At 47.7% G+C, this 25102-nt stretch overlaps 1 protein-coding gene across 5 annotated transcripts in view; it reads left to right on the top strand.

The window, feature by feature from the left end:
- ACOT11 (acyl-CoA thioesterase 11) overlaps nt 1-25102 on the top strand; it is a 133157-nt gene that overhangs the window by 10215 nt on the left and 97840 nt on the right. Inside the window, exons 1-2 of one of the 5 annotated variants that reach the window (XM_039483510.1) lie at nt 606-733; nt 10005-10128. In XM_039483510.1, coding sequence (XP_039339444.1) covers nt 681-733; nt 10005-10128 — 177 coding nt within the window. In that variant the 5' untranslated portion in view covers nt 606-680. Of the gene's footprint in view, nt 1-605; nt 734-3023; nt 3059-3630; nt 3810-10004; nt 10129-25102 lie in introns of those variants that run through there. The other 4 variants (XM_039483512.1, XM_039483514.1, XM_039483509.1 and 1 more) reach the window with 4 other exon arrangements.

Below are 25102 nucleotides of genomic sequence, written 5' to 3'. Positions count from 1 at the left end.
TACAGTTGTGGATCTGGGCCCTACGTCCCACTTCTGTTCTCTGCGTTTCACTCCTGGCTAGCTTAGGCAGCTCCCTGTTCAGTTTGGCGGCTTCTGCAAATCCTTTTTTTCGGCGCCTAACTCTCCCCACACAATGCATGGGGAACCTGGGCACCCAGCTGCGGACTACAAATTCCACTAGGAAATAGGGTGCTTAGGAAGCAGGTGTTAGGACACTTGACTCCCCTTTGAGAATCTAGCCTAAAGTGACCATTACTGAGAAGTCATATTTCTGCTTCGGATCTCAAGCTAAACTGGATAACCATAGTTCTATTCTCAGTTGCTACGAAGTCAGCAGGGCAGGGGTGACTCCGGAGAAAAGTTGATGCAGTAAAGAGCAAACAAATTAACAGCAAAACGTCACATGCTAATCACCCTGATATCTTGGATAAGGTCCTGCCTCTCTATCCAATTTTCTTACCCCACTTGTCGACATCAGTGTCAGCTGCTGAGAGGCTGGTGAGTCAGACTTTTCTATTGTGTCCTACACCTGCTTTCCTTCTAGCCCTTCTCTCCCTTAAAGGGATATCTAGCCTTGCAATTAACTATCCCCTCAATGAGCATCATGGAAAAATCCTCAGACAGCTGAGTCATTATTGCTCCCACAGTGCAATACAGCCTCAGTGCATAAAGTGATCAAAATGGTGGGTGCAGTGGATGAGGGATTTCTGACAGGGCTGCTGAAAAGGAGCTGGTAAGTGTGTGTTTGGCTTAGATCTAGAAACATCTTGTACAAGAGTGACATAAAAACACACAGTCCTTTGTTTGACTAGGGGAGCCTTCCCAGGGGACAGACCCACTCCAGTGTGTGGTGCCCTTTGTTACTAGCACATGGGTTCTCCTGATTTCTAATGGGCAACAGTAGTGAGGTCTGGGGTGGGATGGGTGTGGGGGAATTCACTAGCTTGTGGAAAGGTCAGAGCAAACAGGCAGTGAGACCTAAAGGTCTGTGGCTGTACAGTGGGCCGGCCGTATCCCAAACAGTGATAGGAAAGGGGAAGTGGCCAACTCCCACTTGAATTGTGCTCTCAGGTTTTAGCTCCCTCCTACCACTGTCAAGGGAAAGATACTCTTGCTTGCCCTATCACTGCCCCCACAGCCTGCCCATGTATGTGCAGGCACTGCTGGGGTTGGCCTTGCTGAGCTCAGCCCCTCCCACCACCCCTTAGAGGCAGGGGACTGTTCTTGTTCCTGTTTTGCAGAAAGGGAGGCTCCTTTACTTGCCTGAGGTCAAACAGGAAGCCTGTGGTGGAACTAGAGTTAGAATCTAGGTCTCCTAATTCTCAGTCCTATGCCTCAGCCCAAGTACATCTTTCCTCCCCCGACATTGATCTTTATCTGAAGCTGTCCTGAAAGTTCATAAGTACAGTTAATTTCCTTGAGCTGGCTCTAGTCTTGATTTGACTCCACCACTGATCTCTCCCCTCCCTGCCCCAAACTCCCTTGTAAAATCCTCCCAGAATTGTTAGGCCTGTATTCCTTACTGTTGGTCTGAGCTTCAGTTCCATGTATCTTTGCACTTCTTGGCTTTGTCCAGGGCAGACCGCATCAAAACATCACGTGTGTGTTCTCCTCAGATTTCCAGCCTGATTTCTAGATCAAAGGACCTTTTGATTCTCTACTTTGGAGGTTTGCCCATCACTAGTCTTATTCTATTCTTTGCTACCTACTTCAGGAGTCTGAGCTCCAAGGGCCCTGGTACCTTGCCTAGCTTGGTAACTCTAAACTCCTGTCTAGGCTGGGAGCATACACATGCTGGTTGAACTGATTTAAATGTGGCTGGGGCATGCAAATTTCTAAAACAATCTCCCTACTCTATGCAGGCCAAGATGTTTTTGTTTTGTAAGGGTGTTAGAAAGCCAGGCTGTATAAGCTGAACTAGAGAACAATGTGCTAGTGGATCTAAAATGGAATTGCAACAACTTAATGTCCTACATGGAACTTACTGGACTGCTACAAACTTGGCCTATAGCACAGGCAGTGCGCTGGGGTCATGGGAATTGTGGACTCATTACTTGGTAGTGTCCTAATATTTTGCTCTGAGGTTAGATGTTGCAACAGTACAAAAGGTACCAGCTGACCTAGAACTATGGCTGGGATCCTCCAATAGGCTTCACGTGGGCAGATCCCTGCAATCATGGAGAGCCTCATATGGGGGATGGGAACTCAGATTTGTTCTATGGCTTTTTTTGCAGTACGTGGGGGGGCTTACAAAATCTCTTCTGAAAAAAGGACTGTAGCTGCTCTGGGTGCTGTCAAGAGACTGATCCTGAGAAGTTGGCAAAACTGTGTTTTTCCCACTCTCAAAAGGTGGTGGTGGTTGTTTATATGGTAAAAAAAAATGCTCGATAGATTCCTCAATGATGTCACAATTCTTAAGAGGCTCGTTTGTGGTCTGGGAAGAACTTCTGTCTTATCTAAGAATCCTGTGGCACCTTATAGACTAACAGACGTTTTGCAGCATGAGCTTTCGTGGGTGAATACCCACTTCTTCGGATGCAAGAAGTATTCACCCACGAAAGCTCATGCTGCAAAACGTCTGTTAGTCTATAAGTTGCCACAGGATTCTTTGCTGCTTCTACAGAACCAGACTAACACGGCTACCCCTCTGATACTTGTCTTATCTAAAGAGCCATGCAGATGTGCTAATGAGGGCTACTTAAGGTGCTAAGGGGCAGGGGCATAGCATCCAGGACACTGTGTGTGTGTGGGGGGGGTCTGCTTGTCTGTAGTTCATGTTGTCCCTATGTTTAATATAATTGTTTTATAATCAATAGTCACTTATTAAAATCAAGCCATGCCACTGATTACCCGAGATACAAAACGTGACAGGAACAGACAAATATTGGCACCCATCCCCATAGGATCTGGGCACTTCCTAAGTTAATTAGATGGGCATGGGCTTTAATTAGAGGCAATCCTTGCCCAGCTAGCGCTCTAACAGCTGTACTTAAAGACCTGGCAGTTTCCACCCCCAGTCAGTGTGGAGGGAGTCTAACTTTCTTATTCATTTTGTGAGGTGATCCTGTCATGTCTCTTCCTTCCCTTCCAATGTCTGTCTCAGGAGCTGGTCCCCTTAACTCCCTGACTGCTTGTTTACATTATTCTGCAGCCTGCTTCTCCTCTGCTGCTAAACTGTCCTGAGGAGGGTTCAGCTGAGGCCCTGTCCAATGGCCCCACTGATCTTTTGCAGCTTTAGTGGAAAAACTTTTTGCTCTGGTTCTTGCTTCTCCTTAACTGAATTCTCAGTTGTGACTTTCCTTCAGTGGGTCTCTTATTGAACTCTGCAAATATTTACCACCTCTTCTTCTTCCTTGGCACCTGGTATTACCTTCCTCTTCTGTTCATCTGTAGGATTGCCTGGTGTCAGTTCTCTACCCACCTCCTTCTAAGGGGGTGATAGGGTGGAAGAAGCCAGGTCACCTGGAGACAAACTGGGTTTGGCCTGGGTTCCTTGCAGAACGGGAGTGCAGTGGGTTGTGGGAGGAACACACTTCGTATTGTCAGAAGTTACTCTAACCCTTTCGCTGCTGATTCTTGCTATGCAGTGGCTGTTGCTGAGGTGTCAACACTGTCACGTCATAGCAGACTTAGCCAGCCTGTGGGTTAGCAATGGAGCGGGACGTGTTCGTGTCCAGTACCGCTGGAACATCAGGTGGGACGAATGCTACAGTTAATAATCAGGGCGATGATGGAAAGAAAAGAGAGCTTCCCCCTTCCCCGTGGAATGTTAAGCCCTCCCGCTCTGTGAGGGATACAGCAGGAGAAAGGTGAGGACTGCACTGAGGCAATATTGCAGAGGAGCAGCATCAGGGTGAGCTTGTTAAAACCTGCCTTATTTGCCACTGGTGAGTTCTGGTGACTTTGGGGGTGGGGGAAGAAGCAGAGAATCAGCTATCAGTCTCTGCAGCATCCCAGCCTTTGTTTTAAAAATGTTTCTAGCCCTTCCGGTTGTGAAGAGACTTTGCCAAAATGAACCCATGCAAAGCTGCGTTACTGAGTCTGCAGACAGAGCTCCAGGGCCTCTGCTGCTGATCCTGCTTTTCCACAGCACAGAGGGGAAACTGGCACTTCTGCATCTGCTATGCACAGCCAGGTGGCCAGCAGTGAAGTTGAAAAGAGTGTGTCCATTTTGCTATGTTGCTGCTGGGGGAACTCTCTGAACAGCAGCAAAATCAGGGAGCGGAACTATCTGCAGGGTGGAAGACTGACAAGTGGGCTGGGAAAAGGGCTGAGTAATGGAGCTGTGTGTCTCACCCTCTAAAAGCAGCGGTGGTGATGCGGAAGGAGAGCAAGAAGGGCCTTGGGGGCATCACATGAACTGGAGCACTACTAGCTAGAGACTGATCCAAAAGATGGAGCACAGGGACTGTGCCCTGAGGGGGAGCCCAGGAAATGGGAGAGGCAGCTGGGCTTGTCACCAGGGAGTTCCCACTGGAATTCATTGGTGGGATTTGCTTACTGATCTTTCATCTCAGCTAATCATTAATGGGGGAAAAAGGTCTTTCCTGTTCCCTCCAGGGGTGTGTGGGCTGTGGAGTGTCACGGAAAAGTGCCATAGTAAATTATGCCTTTTTTATAGGCTTTTGGGCCATCTTACAGAACTTGTTAGAGAACTCCATAGCATGTTTCAGTCACCCTACAGAAAGGGGAGCATTTTCCATCAAATTCTGTAGCTTTTAAGGGTCATTTCTATCAGGCTCTCTGTTCCATCCCTGCTAAATTCTATCGGCCTTTTCCATAAGGGGGGAAGGAAGAGGTGATGATGTTAGGCTTTACCTAATTCTGTAGAATCAGGTGGCTCCAAGAAAGCAGCCAAAGGCTTGGGGTCTTATCCAAATGAGACCTCTGCATCTTCGCTTGTTACTGGGAGCCTTCAACTAATGCTCAGAAATCTAGATCCTCTCCTACCTAAACAGGGCCAGACTGACCCATCACTGGGCCCTAGGCAAACATTCACTTCTGGGCTCCTCCCTTTTAATGTGAATAACAACAAATCACTGATATATACATATGTGTGCGTTTCAGCCAATATTTCTGAATTGTAAAAATCTTTCTAATGCCACCCTTTGCTGCTTGCATTCTTCTTGCTCTGTTCCTTCTTTACATGCTTTGGTGCCCCCCCCCGGCATTGTTTGCTATAGTAGTCACAATGACAGGAAATGCAGCAGTAAAAGTGAGGAGGAGAAAAGATGTAAGGAAAGAAAGATAAAGATGGGGTGGGGGGTGCTGGGATGTTCCCCTCCATTAAATGCTAGCAAATTCCCATCTCTGCCTGATCACTTAATGCTGCTGGAGAAGGAAGTGGTTCCTTTACCCACTTCCTTCCTCATGCCTGGGCTCTGTTGGGAATAGGAAATGAGTCTCAGCTGTGGGGGAAGACACCCTTTGCCCACTCATCCACAGGTGTGGGTGAACTGAAACAACTTCACTTGAGTAAGTGGCGTTGTGAGTCTGTGCGCCGGGTCACAGCACCACTCACTCGGATTCAGTCTAGCTGCTCCACCGTTGTGATGGAGCTATAGTGGGGCTGCTGCTGTTGTATGACACATTCTGTATGATCTATTGCTAGCTGAAAAACAAAAGAATGTGACATTAAAAAGGGCCCAGGGAATACTGTCTCTTGGTAAAGAATTGCATAGTATTTATGTACTAACCACTCAGATTTACTAAAGCTTTCGCATAAGGTTTCTGGAACAATAGCTCGGGTACAAGTGTGTCCCCTCTTTATCTCCTCCCATCTCTTCTCCCCTCCCCCAAAATCAATTCAGTAATGGTTGCACTTATGCGAAAAATGTTTTTGACTGTGGTATCCTTGCTGAACTGTTACCAGCCATCGCTGCAGTAAGATGGCTGTCCCATACCATTTAGCCTCTGAACTTAGCTCCTGTAGTATCTACACTGGTTGCATTTCAGTTTGTGCCTTAGAGCTTGTACTTGTGTTGAGATCAGTACCTTGCAAGTAATGCAACTTAGAGGTATTTCTCTAGTACTCCTCACATAGTATTTCCACCTCGTACACATGCATGAATGAACTCTCCTAGCACCGATGTGATGTAGAATCCCTCCTTTTAACTGCCAATGTTTATCTGTGGCTTGTTGGTTTCCTTTTTCCCTTTTATTTTGTATTGTGTGCTAGTCCTCTGCTGAATCTGCCTGGGGTTGGGGTCCTGTTATGACGCCGCAGAATACCTTTTGTCCGCCGGTTGTACGAAATGCTGGGCTTGCCAGACTCTCATTTTCCAAGGACCTAGGAAAAGTACATTGGTTTAAGCGGCTTAATTTTTTCCCCCTGCTTCTTTAATTGAAACAGTAGTTCTTTGTCACAGCAGTCAAATCAGCTGTGATTTATTGGTATACAGGAAGCTAACCCAGCAGGGGACTGAGGGTGTCTCTGCTTTAGTGAGATCATCTAAATGATGGGGAGGGGAGAGAGAAGCACCGTGAGGAGCTGCAAGTGCTATTCTGGGGAACAGAGCAGAACTGGTTCGCTTTAGAGATAAGGCGGTTGCATGGGGAACTCCTGAAACTGTGTTCCTCACTGACCATGTGGCTGGCATAACAAATGTATTATTGTATAGTATCTTCCATGTAATGCCACTGGACTAGCCTGGTGGCTGTGAAGCAATGTTTGAAGCAATATATATATAGATACCTATTTTTTTTTATTGCCTGGGGAGTCCCCAGTCCCATGCATCCATTTTAAATGCAACTTTCTCTTAAAAAAAATTGGTTTCCATTTGGACATGCAGCTTTAATGGGAAGGGTCCACTGTTTTGAAGCACACAACGGTGTGCTAATAGAGTAAATTGGAAAGGTTGGATTGCATCCAGAAGTGGGCTGAAGCACAAAGTTGGGATCCAGCTCTAAATGTTCCATGGATCCGAGTGTGTTCGGATCTGGGGGGGTTTGTGTAGGTCAGTTTCTAAGTAATCCAAGCTGAGCTCATCCTGCAAAATGTGCTGGGACTGTTCATGTGAAGCTGCAACTTGGTGTGAATGTTTGCTTGGTTTATTTATAGACTCGCTACAGGCTGTCAGTGTTTGCCTGGAATGCCCCCCTCTGTTAGCACGTGGTGTTCCAGATGGGAAAGGGTTAAAGGGGTTCTGTTAACCCACTGAGCCCTGGTCAACACCACAAACTTCCCAAGTCACTTGGAGTATAAAAAATCCACACCCTGTGAGCGATGCCTAACCCCTGGTCCGGGTGTAGCCAGCGCTCTATCGATGGGAGGGCTTCTCCATGGACATAACTCCTGCCTCTTGGGAAGGTGGATTAACTACAGCAGTGCAACTCCATCCATGCATTTTAAGTGTGGACCTGCTTGAAATCTCTGCGGGGGGTGGGTGGATTTAGGGTATGGGCTGTGTCCCAATAGAGGAACCTGAACAGCCAAACCCACAGAGAAGATTTGATGTTGTTGCTCACTTGTTAGTTAATAAAGCCAAACTCAGGAAGGGGATGATTTTTCGGCTTCACATGTTGTGTGGACTCTGCTTTTAGAGCAGGTGGGGGATGCCAACTGCTGAGGAGACATTTCTAGACTGCCTGTCGCAGAGGTATCTGAGTGCCTCACAGATCCAGATTTATTGCCCCTTTCTGTCTGTTCTGCTGCAGGTGTTCTAGACTACGTTACTGGGCACTGGCAGAGTGCAGAGCAATGCAAAAAATGCATAACTCCAAGAGACCTGCACAACTGTAACCTGACCTATAGTGTCTCAGTCAAACAGGTCATCATATATAGATACATTTCCTGCTCAATCAAACAGTTTCAGTTTTTTGACTCCAACCATCCAATAGCTGCCAACGATGCAAAAAAAATTCAAAGAAACTTCATTACTAACTTGCAAATATAATTGACACTAGTGAATACATTTTGAGAAAATCTTGCTCTGTTCCTGAAAAAAAAAGCTGAGAAAAAAAAAGTGAATTGAGAATTAAATTCAAAATTCATTTTCATTTTCAAAAAATAAAAATATTATCTTAACGTTACGCAATTCGGACACTGACAGACTGTTCTGACCAGGATTTAAATCAGGATAATTGTAATTGTGTTTGTCATCAGCAAACATTCATTCACAAACTTCTCTGTAAAGTTTTTAAAAGCTTTTTGGTTGGGGTCAAATGCACTCATTTCACTTTTTTTTTTAACTGTTATGTTGTTAAAATATGAAATAATGGTTTTTTTGATTTTGAAAAAAAAAAAAAAAAAAAAAAAAAAAAAAAAAGAGGGGGGGAGGAGGGAGAGGGGAATTATTTTTTTTTTTTTTTTTTTTTTTTTTTTTTTTTCTTGGAAGTGGGTAGATTTTTCAGAATTTTTCAAGAATTTTCAGTACATTGATACATTGACCTCAGTGGGGATTTATGTATGTATGGCCATTATAGCTTTATTTTTCCCCACTTTTCTATTTTCTGACTTTTTTAAATTTTATTTTTTTAAAAACAAATTTTCAAACAAAACAAACAGAACAGAGGGAGGAGAGAAAAGAGGAAGGGAAGAAAATGAAATGGTAAAGTATATGATAACACTGTAACATGCTTACATGAAGGTAGCCATCAAGCTAATCACTGTAAGTAAGTGAAACTGTGAGTCCAGGAGTGAGACTGAAGTCCTCTCGGAGCTCTCTCTCCTCTCTTCTCTCCCTGCTCCAAATGCTTCCCAGAGCCTTTCAGATCCTGACCACACTTGCTATTTGGGCACCACGGGAAACTTTGTGACTTTGTGAGTGAGTGGCTGAGAGTTTGAGGTGGAGAGGGTCTACCACCCCAGGGTAGAGGTAAGGTCACCCGTCATAAACCATGCCCCTCAGGCCAACTTTCTGACCCTGTTTCTTTGACAGTGTGTAGCTGGTGGTTTGGCAGTGAGCTCTCTGGGCCTGAGTGGGTCAAAAATCAAATGCTCCTGTTTGTGAATGGTGAATGTACATGGCACTTTGAGACTTTCTGAGGCAGGCATTCTTCCTTCCACACACTTTGTTCTTTCACTCTTTCAAGACTGCCAAACTGCTGTCCTGTTAGCCTTTCAGCCTTTATCTAATCAGCCTTCTAATGTGAAACTCAGCAAAAAAAAGGAAAGGCAGAAACTCAAAAAAAAAGAAAAACCAACTCCAATATATAATCCACCCTTTAGTTTCACCCATTCACCAGTTTGAGGAAGGTTCAGAGTCAGATCCCATTTAATTTCCCCAGCTTCACTTAAACCTTGTCTGGAACCCCAGATTATTCCCTTCAGCTGGAATGGGACTTGGGAATGGCCCTGTGTGTCTTGGACTTGGCTCTTTTTGGATGATTGATTGGCCAACCCTGGGTTTCTGGACTACCCTTATCTTGCTAGGAGATTGTTATGCCTCCTAGGAAGGTGGCTGACTTCCTGACCAAACCACCTGCAAGTATCCCTTGGCTTGCAAGCGCCTCCTTTGTTGGGGGAGAGGTTGGGGTGAGCTCTAAGCTGAGGACCAGGTTCCCACTGCACTTTCTAACGACGCAATATTCCTCTCATAGAGCAGAGACATGAACGTTCTGCTAGACTGGATGGGCCTTAGCTTTGAATGAGATGTGGTGATGTGTGGCGTTGATGCAGCACCTCTCATTGGGAAGGGTTCCAAAGCTCTCTGCAAGCTGTGCATCTACCCCCCAGAATGGCTTCTCCTGACGTTGGCATGGAATGGAAGTGGCTGGAGTGTAACAATCAGAATTAAAATGTGGCCAGAAGGACACTGAGGTGAAATGCCCTATTTCCTGGAAGTGCCATGGATCTTTAATGACAATCACTCATCAGGATGTCCCTTCTTCATCTCATTTGAAGGAGGGAGGCATGCATGCAGTAAACTCTTAGGTGCAGGAAATCTCTCTTAATGTGTCTTTATGGTGCTGATCACAATGGGCACCCAACCTCAGCTGGTACTGTCTTATAAATAATACAAATTATGCCTGATATGCTAATTCCGGGCAACCTTTGTCTGCAGGTTATCCAGCTGCAAACATCTGAGCACGATGTCGCAGAAGAAGACTACCAGCAGGAAATACGGGTGGTGGTGGAGTGCAGGGGGAACAAAACTCCTGAGAGTCCACCTGAGAGCCAGCATGCAGGTAAGGCAGAAAGATGTGTCCTAATGGCCTTCCACGATGATACAGGGCCTCTCCTCCAAGGATCTTGATGTGCTGTAAGTCTCGTCATCCCCGGGTGAGGTGGATGGTATTGGGAGTGTGTTGAGGGGCTGAGTTTGGGTGGGCCCAGAGGTGCCCAGCCTGTTATAGCTACTTGTCTTACAGTAACACCTAGAGGCTCCAGCCCAAGCTCAGAACCCTATTGTGCTAGGGGTACTGATACCTGGTAAGAGATGGTCCTTTTCCTGCAGCACTTGCCAGTTAATTAGAGCAGACAAAAGGTGGAAGAAAGGAAGGAGTATCACCACTTCACAGATAGGGAACAGAGGCGTCCAGACTAACCCAGGAAGCCTGTGCCTAAGCCAGGACTGAGCCCGGATCTCCTGGTGGCTAAGGCACTGGAGCAGGGCTCTGATCACGCTTCTTCTCGAGGCCATGCTGGGTTGTGACACAGCTGGGAGAAATGTGATTCCCACCTCCCCTGCTATAGCAGGGGCTGTTCTCCTCCCTTCATAGAAAGCACCGATTTGGGCTGTCCCCTAGCCAGAAAGCAGCTCTCCTGCCTCTTCCAGGGGGGAGCTCATTCCTTTTGGACACCCATTCCAGTCTGCCTGGCAGTGGTTCCAAAGGGACAGCAATGCTGATGTTGGAACAAGTGGTATGTTGGCTTGGCTTGCTCTGGGAGGCTCGGAACAGGATGTGCCAGAGTTTGTTCCCTAGTTGCTGAATGGGTGGGGCAGGTGCACAGTGGTGGGCTTTCAAGGTGGAATCACAAAGGAGGAGCTGCCAGAAGGCTGGGGACTGGCTTGAGGGGGGCTTGTTACTCTTTGAGTAGTGCAGGCTTTCTGAGGAGGGGCTATTTTTTTGAGAGCACGAATCAGATTAGAGTTGCCCCAGGTGAGTCACAGCACCGAGGAGTCTCCTGATTACTGTATCAGTAAAACCTGGTGTGTCACTCTCAGATAACATCCTTGCTAGCAGCACTGCCTTTCTGAGCCCTTGGAAGCTACATTAACTGGCTTCCACAAGAGGCAAAAAAAATTAAATAATTAAATGGTGCAATCCTGTGACTTCAAACAGCTTCTAAGGAAAGTGTGTTCTGATCTTCCCTTCTGAGCAAGTTCCAAGCTGAGAACTATGGGGGAGGGATTGACATGTGGAATCCACTTATGGTGACCAGATATCCTAATTTTATAGGGACAGTCCTGATTTTTGGGTCTTGTATCGGTTCCTATTACTCCACTTCCCCACCACCACCTCCTCCTGTCATGATTTTTCACATTTGCTGTCTGGTCACCCTAAATCCACTGTATCTAGAAGCAGAAGTTTTGTCTGTATATTACAATTCCACCTAGCCCTAACTGAGATCAGAGCCCTGGTGGGCCAGGTGCTGTACTAACACCTCGTATGGCTGTCGAGTTTCCAGTCTAAGGGTGTGCCCACACTGCAGTCAGGGTGTCTGAATGTAGCACATGTAATGTGGATTGCTAAGGAGCTGTGAAGCCAGGCTGGCCCCCTGAGTACGTAGCCAAGGGCACAGGCAGGGTTGTACTTGGGCAGCTGTCAGGGGCACACCACTATTTTCAGCAAGCTGGCTTGGGTAGGCCTATGTGTGCTGGAGTCAGGTGTGTCTGTGTATCTGAAATAGGTATATCTCCATCTCTCTCTGTCTGTCTGTCTGTCCCCTAGAACTGGAAGGGACCTTGAAAGTTCATTGAGTCCAGTCCCCTGCCTTCACAGCAGGACCAAGTACTGGCAGATTTCTTGCCCAGATCCCTAAATGGCCCCCTCAAGGATTGAACTCTCAACCCTGGGTTTAGCAGACCAGTGCTCAAACCACTGAGCTATCCATTTTCCCCCCCCACCAAACAGGCCAGACCAATGGTGGGAGAGGAAGCGGGTGCAGCGAGGGGAAGTGACTGGCCCAAGGTGACACAGCAGGTCAGAGTACCCATGCAGCGTCCTGTCCGCTAGCCTGGGCTGCCTCTCTAACCCTGCGCCAGGCTCTCTGGGACTAAAACAAGATTTATGCTGTCGATTAAAAGGTTCGGGAGCTCTTCACTTCTGGGTAACTAATCCAGACCTGGTCCAGCGTCAGTGTCGTCCATTTACTACTGTGTGTGTGTGTGTGTGTGTGTGTGTGTGTGTGTGTGTGTGTAAAATAAGCTGCTGGGATCCCAGCTTGAGTTGATGAGGTGTGTCTAGAGTTTACACCTGACTCAGTTTCCCTAGACAGAGCCTGAATAGGTTATGGCTGCTGAACTACTGGCTCTCCCCTTTGCAAGAGGTGTGTGTGTGTGCGGGGGGGGGAGCTGGAGCTCGCTGAAGCTGGCACTGCTGCTGTCCGTGTTGTACTCTGGAGAAAGGACTTGGCTCTCTGGGGCTCCCACTGCTCAAAGCAGTAACTTTTGTTCTGATCTATAAAAACCACATCATTTTCCTTACAGTAAATATGAGGGTGGCAGCCCCTCAGCTGCTGTGAATTGTCACAGCTCCACTGCGGCTCTGCCCCTAGAGGTCTGGATAGCTCCTGTAGGTAACCCACTCCCAGGGGAGGCATATAGTTGTGAATAAGCAGTTGGCGTTACTTTGGAAGAGAACAGTCATGGCTAATTGGGACACGGGGATGCTGTACGGTTGACCCAAACCATACGCTTATTTCTCAGCTGCACAATTTCCAGCACTCTGGCCAAGGCATCAATTCCCCTGTGCATTGCACTAGTGAATAAATGAGGGGAAACCTCCCTTAAAGCAATATTTTCCCTGAACGAAAGTCCCAAACTACAAAATAAGAGCACAGCAGCTGGGGAATGCCGCAGCAGGCTTCTATCTCCAAAGGCATTTCTGTGGCATCTGTCGCTCCAGTAGCTGAGAGCTGTGCGAGGGTTAAGAACCTAGTAAAATCTCCACCCCGAGGCACTCAGGTCTCCAGTCTACTGAGTGTAATCAGGTGCCTGTTCTGAACACGGTCATTTCACCGTTCTGTGCTACGCAGCCTCCCATCCAAGGAGCTTGAAGCACTGTACGAAGGTCAGTTAACAGCCTCTCCTTGCCACAGGGAGGTAGGTGGCATCATTCCCCTTAACGGAGCAAAATCTCCGGCACAGAGAGGCTACCGGTACGTCTACGCTACCGCCAGGAGACCGCTAGTTGGGGCTCAAGCTAATCTGCTAAAAAGAGCAGGAGAGACACTGCAGCTCGAGCTCTCAAGCCCACCCAAGCTCCAGCCCACGTTGCAGTGTCTAATGCTGCTGGTTTTAGTGCTCGCTCGAGTCTGCGCACCTGGGTGGGGAGGTTCGCTCCCGGTTGCGGGGTAAACCTACCCTAAGTGACTTGCCCAAGGCTGCACAGCACATCTGTAGCACATCAGGAAGCTGAGCATGGTCCAGTGCTTTAACCTCAGGGCTCTTATTTTCTTCAGCGAGACCGGGAAATGGACACAGCAGCTAGGCCAAACATACACAGCGAACTGCCTCTCCTCGGGTTGGGAGCTGAGCTCGACAGCAGGACCTAAGCTCTGTGGCAGCCAAGCCGGAGTAGCTGGGCTTGTATTCCAAGCTCCCAGGTGAGGGCCAATGGGGCTCCCAAGCTCGGTTTGGCAGCGTCTTCAGAACGTTCCTTGTTTGAGCCACACATTCCGCCACTCCGCAGCTCCTTACGGGTTAAGCTTTCTGGACAACGAGGGTTTTTCTCCTGGCGGTGAGCGTCAAGGGTTGTATCTAGTGAAGTGACTCTGCAGGGTGGGGTGGAATTGGGGCAGCGAGAAGAGTTTGCAGCCTGGTCAATGCAAGGAAAAATCAGGGTGTTAGAGAACAGGTGGACTAACACGTCGGCTGGCTGTGCTCTAACCGGGCCCAACCTGCTTCCCCACCACCGCCCACAGACGGAGCCAGGAAAGGGCTGAGGAGCCCACCTTCAGTTTTGCTTGTACCGTGCTGGTGCTTCGGCTCCAAGCATCCTTCCTGGCTCAGGCTTTGGTATTTGGTGCCTCAGGGCAGGGCTAGCCTGGGGTTGATCTGTGACTAACACACCCATTGTACAATCATAGGAGAGAGGCATCTTCGTTTAACCCCTTTCTCAATCAGATCCTGCTGTCAGCGCCTCTCTTAAAGGGACAGTAGCCTGATAAATCAGCTATTGGGGAGCTGAGAGCCAAGTGTCTTTGGGGTCTTCTGCCTGAACTCAGGAGCTGGTTTGGGAGGGGAATCCTAAAAGCCTTCTATGGAAACTAGCAAGAACTTGGCTTTGTTTTTGCCGACCCTCCACCCCCACGGTAAGGAAGACTCCACCTGCTTTCTGTGGGTAATGGTCTCTATATCACTGGTGTCCAAAAAAGGTTTTCTGCTCCTATTAGCACAGCAGGTTCCCTGCAGTAGTGGAAAGATGAGCTGGATGCTACCTTGGCTTGACTCTGCAGTTGAGTTAACAATTCTGAGGATGCTCATTGTGCTCTCCTATACCTACCTAGCCCCGTTCTGCAGAATCTTTACTGGTGATGTACAAGACAGGAAGATCCCAGCTTGACCCTGAGCCCAGGGTGAGTGTGGGGGGGCTGTCAGAGAGGGAAGTGTGTGTGGTGTTTAAATACTGCTGATAAACTTGGCAAATTTCAGCTGAGAGCTGCTGGGGACTGACAAACATGTAACCCCCAAAGCAGTTCTGGCTGCATTTTTCAGAGCAGAACAGTATTTGTCACTGGGTGGGCTAATGTAGCAATTTAGGAAGGAGACTTGCTTCCTTCTCTGTAAATGGGAGACGTCGCCACTAGCTCCCTTCTGCACAGAGGGCATAATCCCCTCAATCGTTAGGTGCATAGGTAGCAAAATGTGGCTTCATAACTGGATCTGAGAGGACGGTACTAAACCCCCAGTCTGTTCCTATGGAGAAGGATTGGTTACAAACAGAAGCCTAGGAATGGCCCCCTACTTTGGAAAAATGTTAGTGCAATAGTCAATGGAGTGAGCATCTGTTTAGCAATGGTCTCAACTTTTCCAGGCCCAGCTGTTTCCTAGAAATACCACACTGAGCCCTGCTGGTGGCTGTAGTATCAACAACTCCAGGCATTCAAAAGCATGAGTCAGGCTCCAAAAAAATTGAGTTTGCCTTCTGGGGTTTGAGCAGCTAGTGTTCCCCTGGGTCACATTTTTCGAGCTTTTCTCTACAACCATGAGGGCTGTAAACTCACTTATGTAATGAAAGCTGCGATGTTCATGTCATTGCTTGTCTCCAGACCTGGGCTTTTAAGAAAACCCTGGACTCTCTCGGTACTCACAACGCACGCGTGAGTTGGTGCTGCTTTTGGCTGACGGTTTGTGTGAGGCGGGCAGGGCGTCTCTGGTGATCTCGTCTCCCCATACAGAGGGGGTAGCGTGGTGGACATGGAGCTGCGCTGTGCAGTGTGGCTGTCACCGTGTTGGTCCCAGGATATTCGAGACAAGGCGGGTGAGGTAAAATCTTTTATTGGACCAACTTATCTCGGTGAGAGAGACAAGCTTTTGAGCCACACAGAGCTCTTCTTCAGGTCACAGTAGGAACAACGCCGGAGAGAAAAGAGCAGCTCTGTGTGGCTTGAGGGCTTCTCTCTCATCGAGAGAAGTTGGGCCACTAAAAGATTTTTATTTTTCCCCTCGCCCACCTTGTTTCTCTATGGAGCTGCTCTGTAACTTGTATGTACTGTATACGGGGATAGCCTGCAGTTTCACAGTAGCCGTCGGGAGGCGCAAGCAGGAAGGGCAGAAGAATAGCCCTGGGCAAACCAACCCTTAGTAAACGCTAGAGGGTCGCCATAAGACAATGGCGCAAAGCCATTGGCTCCGAGGAGTCTGGCTCGACCACATGCTGAGACCCACTGAGTTGGTTTTGATGAGCAGGGCAAAGGCTGAGGACCAGGAAACAGAGGGGACTCTCTGAAGAGAGGGAGGTAATTGCAGAGGTGCTGTTTGGAGAGGACCCAGGCTGTGACAGGCATCTGCTGGGGGGGGGCGGGGTGTCTGAAGAAGCTAGACCTGCCTGGGTTAATGTCGGGGCCGTAAGCCCTAGGGACGATAAATGTGCATTTAGACAATCGGTGGTTTTTTACAATCCTTTTCTCTTGTGCTTTGTTAGCAATGTGGTAAATACCAAGACTTTGGTGTAAACAGGTTTTCTGGTCACCAGTCTTTAGTGTCTCAAAGGGAAGAACAGGAGTTGCTGAACCCAGTTGGAGCTGCTGGGTAAGCACAGTTGAAACCCAGGGTATTGCAGCCTAGATCCTGTTCTAGGAGTGGAAGTATCGCAAAATTCCACCTTAGAGTGAAGGCATGAGGCCTGACACCAGCGGGGGTGCTCTCAGGGAGGGGGGCAGAGGTGGAGCCTGCCCCATGTCCATGACAGGCTCTGTTTGCATTAGCCAGATGCAGAATGTAAACTGGCTTCTTAGTCTCCCTGAGAGTTAAAAATACATAATTTATACTTCAGCTGTATAGCTTGTTTCATCGAAGGGTCTCAAAGTGCTTCACATACATTAAGTCTCTCAAACACCCTTGGGAGGCAGCTAAGTTTTACCCAACTGAAAAATACTTAAGGCACAGTGAAATGATTTGCCCAAGGTGAGTTGATGGAGATGGACAGAGAACCTAGGAATCCTGGATCCTACTTGGAGCTCAGTACTGGCCAGAAAATCCTAATGCCGTGGAAAGGAAACTGTTAACCCTACAACAACTTTTTTCCAAACTCTTTGGGGTCAAGTGGGTTTTCATTTCCCCCCGCCTTACATCTTGCATTGCTACTAGGCAGTTTGACCTAAAGGATCATTCACTTAGACCAGCAGTTCTCAAACTTTCGCAACCTGAGGACCCCCATTTGATTTTTAAAATATTTGTGGATCCTCAAACTGGCTTCTAATTTCCCCCGGGGTGCTCAATCCCAGCTCAGCCCCAAGGCCCTGCCTGCTCCTCTGCCCCTCCACTTCCCCACCTCTTTCCACCCCCCCACCCAGTGCGCCCTGTCCCTGCTCCTCCCCATCCCTCCCAGCACCTCCTGCATGCTGCTGGGAGGGAGGGGAAGGAGTTGATCAGCAGGGTCCCCGAACATGAGGTATGGACCCCCTGGAGTACCCTCACAGACTGCCAGGGGTCTGCAGACCCCAGTCTGAGAACCACTGATTTAAACCCTAGTTTTACAAAAATCCTCCTGATATTTGTCTTCACATCTTTCAGCATAAACACAGATTTTTGGTTTGGGTTCAAATACTCTCCTGCAGCACCCAGAACCAAGGAGTGAAATTGACTCATCTGTTTTTGCTGTCTGCGCTGAGTGAAATACCAAGAGTGAACAGCAGACCTGGTGGAAGGTTCAGAAGTCTCTGAACGAAGGGTATTTAAAAAATGACTTGATCTCTGTATCTTAAGCCCTGTCCCCACTGGCATTGTGAATCTGAATCTGAACTGCCGATCCAAATACCTCCAGCTCAGGGGAATTGCACATTAGGATCTGAATTGCGTGGTGTGGGGGTCTCTACTTAGTCACTGTGAAAATGAACAGTGCTGGTAGAATAGTTACAGAGCAGGACTGGAATACCGCTAAAGGGGAAGCGGGCCGTCTCCCGTGGCTGTTGCTCAGTTTAATGCACTTTCACTCCACAGTCTTGGTCTAGTGTGGATGCATGCAAAAATGTGGGTATGTTTTGGGCCCCACACTACAAGAAGGATGTGGAAAAATTGGAAAGAGTCCAACAAAAATGATTAGGGGGCTGGAGCACATGACTTATGAGGAGAGGCTGAGGGAACTGGAATTGTTTAGTCTGCAGAAGAGAAGAATGAGGGGGGATTTGATAGCTGCTTTCAACTACCTGAAGGGGAGTTATAAAGAGGATGGATCTAGACTGTTCTCAGTGGTACCTGATGACAGAACAAGGAGTAATGGTCTCAAGTTGCAGTGAGGGAGGTTTAGGTTGAATATTAGGAAAAACTTTTTCAGTAGGAGGGTGGTGAAGCACTGGAATGGGTTACCTAGGGAGGTGGTGGAATCTCCTTCCTTAGAGGTTTTTAAGGTCAGGCTTGACAAAGCCCTGGCTGGGATGATTTAGTTGGGGATTGGTCCTGCTTTGAGCAGGAGGTTGGACTAGATGACCTCCTGAGGTCCCTTCCAACCCTGATATTCTATGAAAATGGCTCAGAAAAATACTTCAGAGGAGAATGAGACACTCTTCACCTTCTAAAAAGGTGCAGGGTTTTAGTGAGGTAACTAGTGCACGCTGGCTACCTCTCTGTAAAATCCTAGTGGAGATAAAGTGCAGGTAGTTTGTACTGCAAGGTAGCTAGGTGAGGTCAACACAACTCTCCCTGCCCCCCACCTGTGGTTCACCTTGCCTAGACAACATTGCAGTAAAACTACAGTGCCTCGTCTCCACTAGGCATTTACAGCAAGGTAACTAATGCCCATTAATTACCTTGTAAAAATGAAGAAGCCTGAGCTTCAGTGCCTGTTGGTGTTAATCCTGTTTTGTTTCTGTAGCATGTAAGGACCAACCAGGAATGGGGCTCCATGGTGCTAGGCCCTGTACAAATAGGGTCTGAGTCCCTGTCCTGAAGAGCTTTGAATCTAAATAGACAAGACCTAGAGGGTGGTGGAAGGGATAGAACACACGAGCAAAGTGAACAATGTGATGGCAGCAAACAGCATGTTAGTGCCATGATTTTGGGGGCAGTGGTGGAGAAGGGGATCAGCTAAATGGAAGAGAATGAAGGGAGAGGGGACATGGAAGGGAAATGAGGCTAGAGGGATGGGGCGGGGAGAAGTGGGTAAGGAGGGCAGGTGTGGATTGAGCAAAGGTGAAGATTGAAGGGAAGGGGAAAGGATCAGAGGAAACAATCAGCCCAAGACATAAGAACATTCCATCAACACTATAGAAACCTCTGTGTCTCCAGCTTGTGGGGCTCAGGCTGTGGGTATAACAATAGCACATAGATGTTAGGCCTGGAGCCTGGGCTCCAATCTCTATGCTGCTACTTTTTAGCCTTGCAGCTCAAGCCTGAGTCAATTGTCCGGGGAGCTGAGTCTGGGTGCTCTGGGTTTCTCTTTGAAGTGTAGATGTAGCCCCGGGCACCACTGGAACCAGGCGATGTGGCTGGAGCTTTAGAGAGAGGCTCCAGGAGACAGAAGTGAACTGCAGTGTCTCCGCTGCAGACAGATTCTTGGGAGGCAGTTGAGGGCTGACAAAACAAAGCTTTGGTGGCAAAGTTCACTCTTCCATTCTCTACAGAATTGTTTTCTGAATTGGCAGTTGACTAGATTTAGCCTGATGATTGCTCAGGGAGCCCTTTCTTTAGCTACACATGCCTGGCAACCCCCGACAGCCTTGGGGTGGGGGTGAGCCAAACTGACTCACACAGAACAGTGTCTTACTCCACAAGTAGTCATGGGGTTGGGGTGCTACTCAGTGTCAGGGTATCTCCACTGATACGGAGCTGGCTTGCTAAGGAGTAAGGGCTCCCCGATGACATGGGTGTCTCTTTCCCAGACTGTTCAAGCTTGACAAACAGATTGTAGAGAGAGGGACACACAATCCTTGATCCTGGTCCCCAGACTAACATTAGCATGGTCATTGCATGGACCCCTCCTCTTAGTTCCCACAGAATGGAATCCAGGCTCGACGAGGACTCCTTTCAAACTCAAGGCATTGCATGGTAATTTAGGCTAATGGCGCTACTCTATCAAGTGGAGCAGCTATTGTTTACCAGTGCAATGCTCTGTTACTCCAAGGATCGGCGGGTAGTGATCGATCTATTGGGGCTTGATTTATCGTGTTTAGTGTAGATGCGATAAATCGATCCCCAATCGCTCTCCCGTCGACTGCTGAACTCCAGCTCAGCGAGAGGCGGAAGCAAAGTTGACGGGGAAGCAGCGGCCGTCGATCCCGCACCGCGAGGACGCGAAGTAAGTGATTCTAAGTCGATCTAAGATGCGTCAACTTCAGCTACGCTATTCTTGTAGCTGAAGTTGTGTATCTTAGAGAGATTTTTCTCCACCCCCACCCCCCAGTGTAGACCAAGCCCAAGAGACCTAATGATGGCACTTGATACATAGCTCAATTGTTGTAATAATGAGGACCCACCTTGTGTGTTTCCGAGATGCAATGGGGTGTCAGGATGGGGTTAAAAGTCCAACATCTGGAACTACCTGCCTTTCAAAGATAAACCTGCTGTAAGAGGAAATGTTGCTGGACAAGAGTTTTAAACAACTTTTGATTTATTAAATGTCTGCAGAACGATAGGAGCCTTTGTTCACCGCAGGTTTCTTACTACATGTGGTAGGTGAAAATGTGGTGGAGGCTTATGGGTTCACATTTGAGAATGAGGTGGAATGAACTCTAGATGTAGTCTTACAGAATATCGATGGATACTGTTCCCTAGAAAGGATCTTGCCACTGAAAGGCAACAGTGTTTCCCCTGTGTACAGTAGCAATGGGAGACAATACATAGGTTAATACTGAACTATAGCTTGCATCTAAAACGTATGAGTTTGGAGAACTGTCAGATTCCAATCACTCAACTATCCAGGGTATTTGCAGATCTTTCAGTCATTCCTACTTTGAAAGAACAATTGAGAGATCTGCAAATGTTGTTAAATCATAAATTCAGAGAACTGATAAACCAGGAAGACGCAGTAGTTGGCCTGGATGTGAAATAAAACAGCTTTCTGGAAAGATAGTGTTACATAATGAAGTGCCCAGTGTCCACCGTAAGTAGGGTCCAACTGGGCTTTTTGAGTGTGCATGTATATACATTCAGTGGGAGTGCGAAAATTGCTCAAGACCCTGTTTTGGCCAGGCTTTCAGTTTAATTTTGCAGACCAAGCTGTTCAGCTAAGGGTTGTCTAATCATCCATGCTTTTGGGGGCTTACCTGGGGCAAACCCATCAAGGCTTGTGCTGCTTTGAGCAAACAGCTGCGCCTTAGTCACGCAGCAATGCTAGGATGATGTAGGTTTCATATGGCTTCTTTCTCATGCTGTACCCTGAGGAGGTACAAGTCTTCTACAGGAATTGCCAGATCCTGGAGGAGGACTTCCCAAGACTGTTCTTGCTGAGACAGAACCAACCCCTTTTGGGTATGAGCTGGAAACTTGATGGCTCCAGCCGTGAAGTCCCTTCCCCCAGTCATGATGTGAATTCAAATGGTTTGCCCCGAGTCTGTGCTCAGCCCGTACTTAACCCATTCTCGCCCACTTTTACATGAGGTTTCTCCTCATTCCAAAAACCAAATCTTACAAATGATGGGCAATAGGAAAAGCACGCCCTGTCATACTCCTCTCTCCTCTGGATGTTTAAACTGGGGCTGAATGTTAATACTTGCTTGGACCAGGCCAGAAATCGGTCATCTCCCTGAAAGTCCCCAAACAGATGACAATTCTTGTGACTTTTAAAAGTTTGCTATCCCAAACATTTCTGGGGAAGAAATCCTGGGGAAAGGAGCCAGACCAGTGCTATTGTAGGAGTTTGACTAAATAAACAGCTCCCACTTACAGCTCAATGACCACCTCACCTCCAGGAGTTATTCACTGAAACTCCATAAATTTTCAGGAACAACTGTTTTATCACTACCAATGGTGTCCCCTGTTAAATGCTACAAGGTGAAGTCAAAGGAGAGAGGTGGAAAACAGGACAAGTGAGCATGAGAGAGACAAACGGGGTGATCACTAGAAAACTTGATCAGATCTTTTCAAAAGGGGGTGGGTGAGAAATGACTGGAGGAGGAGAAAACAAGAGGTAGTGAAGACCCTCTCTGATAGAACAGGAACAAGTTAATATCTGCCGCTTTTGTTTCTGCGCTGCCCTTTGGCTATTTCTGAAGCTTTGTTAGATGTAAGGAGGCCACGGCCAAGCAAGGTTGTATTTCAAAAGGCACAACGAAGAGTTTATTGCTATCTCTGCCTGTATGTGGGCTTCTGTAAAGTGATTTATTTGGACATATGATCCAAGTCTCTGCTCCACTATTTCATTTATGACCTGCAGTTTATGGTAAAATTATGAAATGACCTCTCTTTGCAGTCTGAAAATACCCAACTGCGTTCTCCACTACAAATGCAGTAGAAATGTGTTTCTAACATTCACCTTCAGAGAGTTTCAAGCTGCATTTTTGTCACCCCTGTGTTCTTAACTCCAGCAGATCTGACCTTGAACTAGGTGAACTGGACAGTTTGGCTGCTGCATGTTCCAAAAGTGCCCTGGAGATTCAAGTACGTGTGTGTGGGGGGAACTGTTCTTTAAACCCCAGAAAGAGAGAGAGAATGTTAAGTGTAGCCCAGATCTGCTTCTCCACTCATGAATGGGTGTAATGAGGGTGTGACAGCACCTTTTCCCTCTCAGACCATTCAGTTCTTCCCCATGCTCAAAGGTCCTTTCTGTGGCATTGTTTGGGGAGGGAGATCTTGTATCTGAGCCATTACCTACTCCTAGTTCTACCACCTCTGAGGCTATGTCTACACTAGACTTATGTCAGCCTAACTTACATCACTCAGGTGTGAATAAACCACCCCAAGTGACACAAGTGCTGTTGTGGACAGTGCTATACCACTGCTCACGGAGGTGGTTTTATTCTGCTGCTGGGAGAGCTCTGTCTCATCAGCACAGCACATCGTCTAGACACGCTACAGGAGTGCAGCTGGTACAATAAGGTAACTTCCTTGTCCAGAGAGTGTGGGCAGCAGCAACAACAACAAAAAGGTGGATGAGGCAGCATGGCCAATGTCCATTGGAGTCAGTCTTTCGATTGATTGATTATTTGTAGCAGCTAGAAGTCCTAGCAGACACTGAGAGCCCTAATTTTATAGCCAGCTTGTGAATTGCTCAGCTGTGAAGTGTTAGAAACAGCATCTGGCTGCAATTGAATGCAGGTCTCCCATTCATTTCCCACCCCCCACCCCCCTTCTGACCCAATGGAGAGTCCTTGCCATCAGTTCAAAGCCATGGGTCACTTTGCTGTCATGGAGGCGCTGAGTCTGGGAGCGTTCACACCCGAAGCCAGGAAACACCCTACCCCTGAAAAACAAGATGCCTCTTTGCATGGGTTCTGATTCTGTAGCAGTTGTGGGTGCAAAAGGTGTCCTGGTAGCTCACCACCTAGCAAAGTTTCCATGCACTATACACAATGCACAACATAAGTTCCCCTGGGAAAGCCCCCCAACATGGGCCGGCTGTCAAGGTTAGTCCATCTGTAGGCCAACCAAGTCTTTAATACTGATGCTTGTGAAGTCAGCTGCTTTATTACTGTAGGGGAGAGAGAGTGAGTGAGTGAGAATCCCTTGATTTTTTTCTTGATAAGATTGTTACGTGGCATTTGGGGTTGGAGGCTTTACAGACATCAGTGAGGCATTGTTTGTTTCCGTTTTTAGCATTGTCAGACAAGGTTATGGGAAAAATCTCTATTTATGGTTCTGCCACCCAGAGTGACTTCACAGATGGAAGGGGTGGAGAGAGAAATCCCCATCTATTAAATGTGCTGTAAAGTAAACATGCCACAGAAAGACCAGTGGTGATCACCTGGGCCTGGAGAATGTTGACTTAGCTTCCTGGTGGGGATTTAAGAGCAAACTTTGCTCTTAGGAGGGATGGCCTTGTTCTGTGTGTCTCTCAACCCTATGTTCTTTCACGCAGTGAATCTTGTTGCATATTCCCAGTGCAAACCTGTATGGGTGACTTATTTTGGATAAATTGTAGATCTTTGTTTGTAAGCCATATATTTAATCGTTGCTCAGGTATTTTCTGGTCCCCTCTTCCCCCCCACCCCAAAAAAAAAAGACCTGATGCTAAAAGCCCAAATTTTCTTTCATAAGGACCTTGCTTTACTGAAAGACTGGTTTAATTTTACTGATTGGACTGCAAGTTGCACACTAGGAATTTTTCTTTTTAGATTATATGGAATTTGTTTGCTCTTTTTATAAAGAGCAAGTATAAAAGCTCTGGATGATACTACTACTATTAAAACCTCTGACTTCTACATTTTAGGGTGTTGAAACCATTCGACTTCTGATGCAAACTAGAGAAGGCATTTAAACAAAACCCAAACCTGTGTGGCTTCCTTATTCGGTAAAAAGAAGTTGAATAGTGGACACAGTCAGACTATACCTATACTACAGACAGGGCTGCCCAGAGGATTCAGGCGCCCTGGGGTCTTTGGCGGTGGGAGGCCATTGCCACTGAATTGCTGCCAAAAACCCGGCACTTTGGCGGCGGGTCCCGAGGCGGAAGGACCCCCCGCCTTGGGTCTTCAGGGCACTTTGGCAGTGCGTCCTGGAATGGAAGGACCCCCCCGCTGCTGAATTGCCACCAAAGATCCGAAGCAGAAGAAACTCTGGGGGCCCAGGCCCCATGAGAGTTTTCCGGGACCCCCGGAGCAAGTGAAGGACCCTGCTTCAGGGCCCCCGAAAAACACTCGTGGGGGCACCTGCGGCAAATTGCCCCACTTGTCCCTCCCCCCGGGCGGCCCTGACTACAGCAGCATTGCTCCGGCGCTGTAGCTAGGCTGGTATAACCCTGTAGCGTAGATGCAGACGACAGTGACAGAAGGGGTTTTTGTAGTAAAACCCCCTCCCCAAATGATGGTAGGTACACAGCAGGAAGCATTCTTCCATCGACCTAGCTGCATCTACACTAGGGGTTAGGTCAGCACACAGCACGTGGGGGTGAATTTTTTACACCTGCGTGCTGTAGCTACATTGGTCTAAAAGCTAAGTATAGATCAGACCTATGGAACTCTATCTGGTGCAAAATGGCAACTCAAAGTTAGACACCGCAGTAGGCAATGTTTCTCCCCCGGTATGAATCCCTTGTTGTAAGGGTGAAGAATGGCAGGTAGATTGGACTTGCAGGAAGCAAAACAAGGTGTGTGAGAGATGGCTGGACCTACCAGCTCTAAAGGGTCTGATCCAGCTTCCAATAAAGTCAATGGAAAGACACCTTTGTCTGCATCAGGCCATAA

The sequence above is a fragment of the Mauremys reevesii genome, linkage group 8 (genome assembly GCF_016161935.1).
Source record: "Mauremys reevesii isolate NIE-2019 linkage group 8, ASM1616193v1, whole genome shotgun sequence".
NCBI lineage: Eukaryota > Metazoa > Chordata > Testudines > Geoemydidae > Mauremys > Mauremys reevesii.
Note: the sequence above shows the minus strand (reverse complement) of the source record. Positions and strands in the feature narration are given on the sequence as shown.